Source organism: Sinocyclocheilus rhinocerous, unplaced genomic scaffold, assembly GCF_001515625.1.
Source record: "Sinocyclocheilus rhinocerous isolate Xijiao unplaced genomic scaffold, SAMN03320098_v1.1 scaffold1275, whole genome shotgun sequence".
NCBI classification, from domain to species: Eukaryota; Metazoa; Chordata; class Actinopteri; order Cypriniformes; family Cyprinidae; genus Sinocyclocheilus; species Sinocyclocheilus rhinocerous.
Genome location: NW_015628268.1, coordinates 581,222 through 586,230, shown reverse-complemented (window position 1 = coordinate 586,230; position 5,009 = coordinate 581,222). Strand labels below are relative to the sequence as shown.

Sequence of the window (5,009 nt, the reverse complement as noted above, 5' to 3'; positions counted from 1 at the left end):
ATCACATGCTGTGTGGTATCGGCGTTTGGTATCGGGGCATTTTAACGAGTACGAGTACGTGTACAGGAGGCCAGTATCGGGCCCGATACCGATACCAGTATCGGTATCGGTGCATCCCTATTTTTTATGCATAATAGTGACCCTAGAATGTGATCAAACAGTTTAAAATAGCTGGGCTAAGATATATAAAAAAATGTATGACTGCAGAAATATGTTAATTCAGTATACACATTATCCCACCGGTTACAATTGTGACTGACCATAAAATAAAAATTTTCACACACTTTTCCCAAAAAAAAAAATGTATTAATTATTTCAAAGGGTTACTAATGACACATCATTTGGATGTTTTCATGTCTGGGAAAAATTTGGGATTAAACGGGCTAAAATGCGTTTTCAACATAAAGTTAAGTGGTTTTCATTACCCATTTTACTCTTAGTAATTTAATAATTTAATAAATTTCATAATTTAAAAGTTTAGTGCAGAAGTATCGAATCGGTATCGATATCGACGATACTGCCTTGAAAAATATCGGTATCGTATCGAAAACAAAATAAGGGGTATCGCCCATCCCTAACCCCTGTACTAGACGGTTGAGTACATAGTGTATTATATCGTCTGTGGAAGGCGTAGGACCATAAAATGTTCTTCCAATCATATCCCTCATTCCGAGGACTATGATAGGCTGTCCTACCTGCCGGTCAACACGTGTATTTGCATACCTCTGTGCACCCAGTTCGTGCAGACACGATACGTCATCAGTGCGTTCAATTACGCTATTCCAGATCGAGCGAGAATGGAAGGCGTTATTATTAATGTATTATGCGCTTTGTACTGTAATGTTTTCTCGGGTCTCATATATATATTCAAGCCAGACAAGAAAAATAAGACAGAAGTAGATAAACAGATAAATAGACAAGACGTGGGAGAATGTACAAGGTAGACAACAGCTTGGAAAGGAAAGAGAACCACCTACGAGAAAGTGTGCTACTGGGCGAAATGAGTAACAAGTAGCTGAGCAAAAATGAGGAGAAAGTTAGATAATAGAAGCGAATAAGCAGAATTGTGTACCTGCCATAAGGAACAGGAGTCCAGACACATGCTGGGTGAGGCTCTCCTCCCAGAAAAATCCCACAGCGGCCACAATGCTTCCACACAGCATCACGGCAGCAGCCATGCCCAAGAACCCCGCTGTAATGCGCCTCAGATCTGAACACCGTAGAAAAACACACTGTTTCCATGACTACTACCCACTTAGCCAACAACACTATAGATACAGCTATGGGTAACACCTTATCTTTAGGAACTTTCACTGAGCTCAATAATCGCATATGTCTCCATGCAAAGTTTTGGAGTTGCTTATCGCAGATATTGATTGATTCAGTAGGTTTAATTTAAAGGTAATATCACATTATAGAATCTGACTGGGACACATGGAGGAAGCAAAGCTTAATTAGGAAGTATTTTAACGAGGGCTGTAATTAAGGCTTGCAGGCTCCCTTAAGACTTGCTAAGTTATAACATCACAGGAGCTAATAAGATTCCTTCCAACAGAAAATGACATTTGACCAAGTTTGTGTACACAAAACAGAACCGTGGGGCACATAATAATTTCATGGAGATGCAATAAAAGGTTATGATTACATATTCATGACAAGACATGCAATAACTGCAAATAGCATGAGCTGTATTCTTATTTATATAATGGACAATAGAACCCAATGACTGTCTATCTTAACAGTTTAAAGTGCTCAACTCTTTTTTACAATAGACAGTAGCCTTTAGTAATGTCACAGTTGTGAAACCTTATTTTTACTCAGTGCTATTGCTAGTTGATGACATTGTAGACAGCATTTGACTGGTTGAGTCGCTGATATTTTTAGACAGTTTTCCAGAAGAGAAACACTTTTACATAAAGAACGCCTTTGCTTTACGTTTCTCTTCAGTTTTTTATATCTAACAGTACTTTCATAACGGTTAAAAAGGAAAACTTAATACACTGTAAAAAAATATATATATATATTTTTCGAAGATTATTGGAATACATTTTACAAGAAAATTCTATTTCAGTCTTTCTACTTCAAAATGTCATGTTTAATTTAAAGTGTTACTTGTTGTTTCTTTGTAATTATTTATGAAATTTACTAGCAATTTCTGAGAGAAAACTATTTTTACACCAATTTCTTTCATTGTACAGCTTTTCAGCACATATTTTCCAGGTAATATTATTTAGAACATTTTTATTTTTCATTTTATCTTTATGTAGATGAGTTTTTATACATGAAAAAGTGTATCTGCCTTTATATTTAGAGCTCCCGTGCCAAGGGAATTATTATATTTGAGGGCCCATAATGTCTTCAACACTAACATACTTAAACTAAAAACCAAAAACACTCTTGGAACTTGAGAATAATGTAAAAACACACCTGTTCTAACAATTAAACTTGAATTACATGCTTAATAATCCACTATATTTGCTATAATAATACCAAATAGCATGTTCATTTTCTACCCAAAATACATTTTTTAATCTACAGTATACTTAGTAAAATCCAGATCCTCAGTACTGTTCTTCCAGCTACAGTTGCTTCATATTTTTTTTTACAATATACATATACAATGTGTAAGCACTATACAAATAAATTGAACTGATGAATTGAATTGAATTTTAGTATCATAACCACAACCAAATTATTGTCAAAACAAATATTAACATGGCAGTCATTTTTACATGGTATTGCACTGCATGCTTTTCTCTATGCTAAGCACACTTAACTCCAGCTTGCATGCACTGCTTAATATTCAATGCATATCAAGGGCTGTAGAAGGCGGTGAGGAAGCTTTGGGTGACTTACGTAAGAGGTGCCACTCATCCTGCTGTATGGTCCTTGTCAGGTTGAGAGGGATGTTCCTGAGTCTAATGGGTTGGGAGAAATGGTACTTGACAGATGTGCATCGGTCTGCAATACCTGCATAGGGATCACACACTGGTTTAACATGCCTGACCAAAGGACAAACTCTGCCTTTCAAATGCAGCTTTGCAAAGACCTTACCAATCAAATCCCTCCCAAATCTTCTGGCATGTGATTTTAGTTGTTCATAAAAACTACTTAATATCCTTGCAATGTTGTTGCTGTTATAATGTTTGCACTAATCTTTGCTACTCTATTTGTTTTGTTTGTCTATCCCTGGACGTTCCAGCACTGGGCCAAGAACAAGTATAGAGCCAAGTACTGCTGAAACACCCGCCTCCCCGACAGAGTGACCTTCTGTCATTATTTCCGCCTGGGTTCACACCACACCACACAGATTTGGCTGGCGTTGTGAGCTAATTCTGAGAGCTGTGTTGAGACTGCAGTGATCATGCAGCAAGCCTGAGAGTTATGTTTTTTTTTTTTTTTTTAAAAACACTGTCTGAAGTCAAAAAATGGCTAGATGTGCACTTCTTCTGTATTCACTGATAATGAATTCAACTCAAAGAACAGATTTTCTCAAAGTGATATTAAATTGCAGCCATGTATGAATGCTAAAAGTAGTATTCCCAACCTGTTGACCAATTTCCCATGACTTTTACAATCGTAATTACTGCATAAGGATATTTAAAAATGATTGCTCTCACAAACAGCATTTTCTAGCTTAAAAATCTCTATCTATCTATCTATCTATCTATCTATAGCACCAAGTGCTAGAACGCAGAGACGCAAACTTATTTTACAGTTAACAGTCACAATGAATATTAAATGTAATTTAAATTTAACATAAAAACATGTAAAATCACACACACACACACACACACACACATATATATATATAATTCAATATTTTTCCCTGATATTTTCCATGACCGCTAGAACCTTGTAAAATTTGTATCTCTTTGTCCTAGCTTATCATGAACAAGCCCCCTTAAATTGTAGCTTAAACATGAGCTATGTGCTAGCAACACCACGGTCATGGGTTCAATTCTCGTGGAATGAATGAACTGGTAAAATGTATGAATGCAGTGGAACTTGCTTTGGATAAAAGCTTCTGTAAACTGCATAAATGTATACACATCTATTGTGACTTGTTGATGTGTGAATCCGTGTTCAGATAAAAATCATATATGTAATATTGTAATTAAATGGAATATAACTAATTTTATCATATAGTATATACTCTTACTGATACATATAAACAATATAGCAATCAAGTCAAAAATGATAAAGAGAAACAAAGGGAATTTTGATCTTCCGGTTGCCATGGTGCACTCAACCTGAGCTGATTTCATTGTGATCTGATGAGAAGCTCTTTAGAGTGCCTCTCTTCTTTGATGGGCTGATTCAGGGACTCACGGTAATTGACTATGTCACAAATCAAAGCCTGGGTGCTGAAGGTCAAGTGATCTGTGTGACTTTGGTCTTGATTTAAATGCAAGGTACACGGCATCCGCTTTTAATCCTGACATGATAAGATCTCTGTAATCTGTATTGACTATGAATCATCACTCATTTCCTGTGCCTTTTTTTCACCTTGAAACTTTCATCTCTTTCAAAGAAAACTTTTGCAAAACAGCTGGCTTGGTTGGCAATTTAATAAAGTTTTGTTCTGTTGAGATCTATCATGCATGAAATTGATTTGCAGAAAGTGCCTTTGCAGTAAAATAAACAGGTCAAGAGAGAAAGAGAGAGAGAGAAAGAGAGAGAGAAAGGCAGGCACTAGTGTCAGCAAAAAGTCCATTAAGCTTAAGTTTGGATAAGTGTCAGAACAAAAAGGATTAAATCAATATTTTTTCTAGGAAACGAGTCTGCATAAGCTAAATATTCATTCACACTCATATATGTTTTTGACGCAACACACCATACAGACCACCATCATCATCATCATCATCATCATCACTCACTCACAAATCCAAAGCCTGCACATTTAAAGGGTTAGTTCACCCAAAAATGAAAATTGGGCTGTGTTTTACTCACCCCTGAGGCATCCTAGGTGTATATGACTTTCTTCTTTCAGACGAATCCAGTCGGAG

General features: G+C 36.3%; 1 protein-coding gene across 1 annotated transcript in view; it reads right to left on the bottom strand.

Annotated features, from left to right (window-relative positions):
* The window catches only part of LOC107737223 (transmembrane protein 178A-like), an 11,355-nt gene that overhangs the window by 4,114 nt on the left and 2,232 nt on the right, over positions 1 to 5,009 (bottom strand). Inside the window, exons 2-3 of the mRNA XM_016548679.1 lie at positions 2,857 to 2,970; positions 1,073 to 1,210 (exon numbers count right to left, since the gene is read on the bottom strand). Coding sequence (XP_016404165.1) covers positions 1,073 to 1,210; positions 2,857 to 2,970 — 252 coding nt within the window. The remainder of the gene's footprint in view (positions 1 to 1,072; positions 1,211 to 2,856; positions 2,971 to 5,009) is intronic.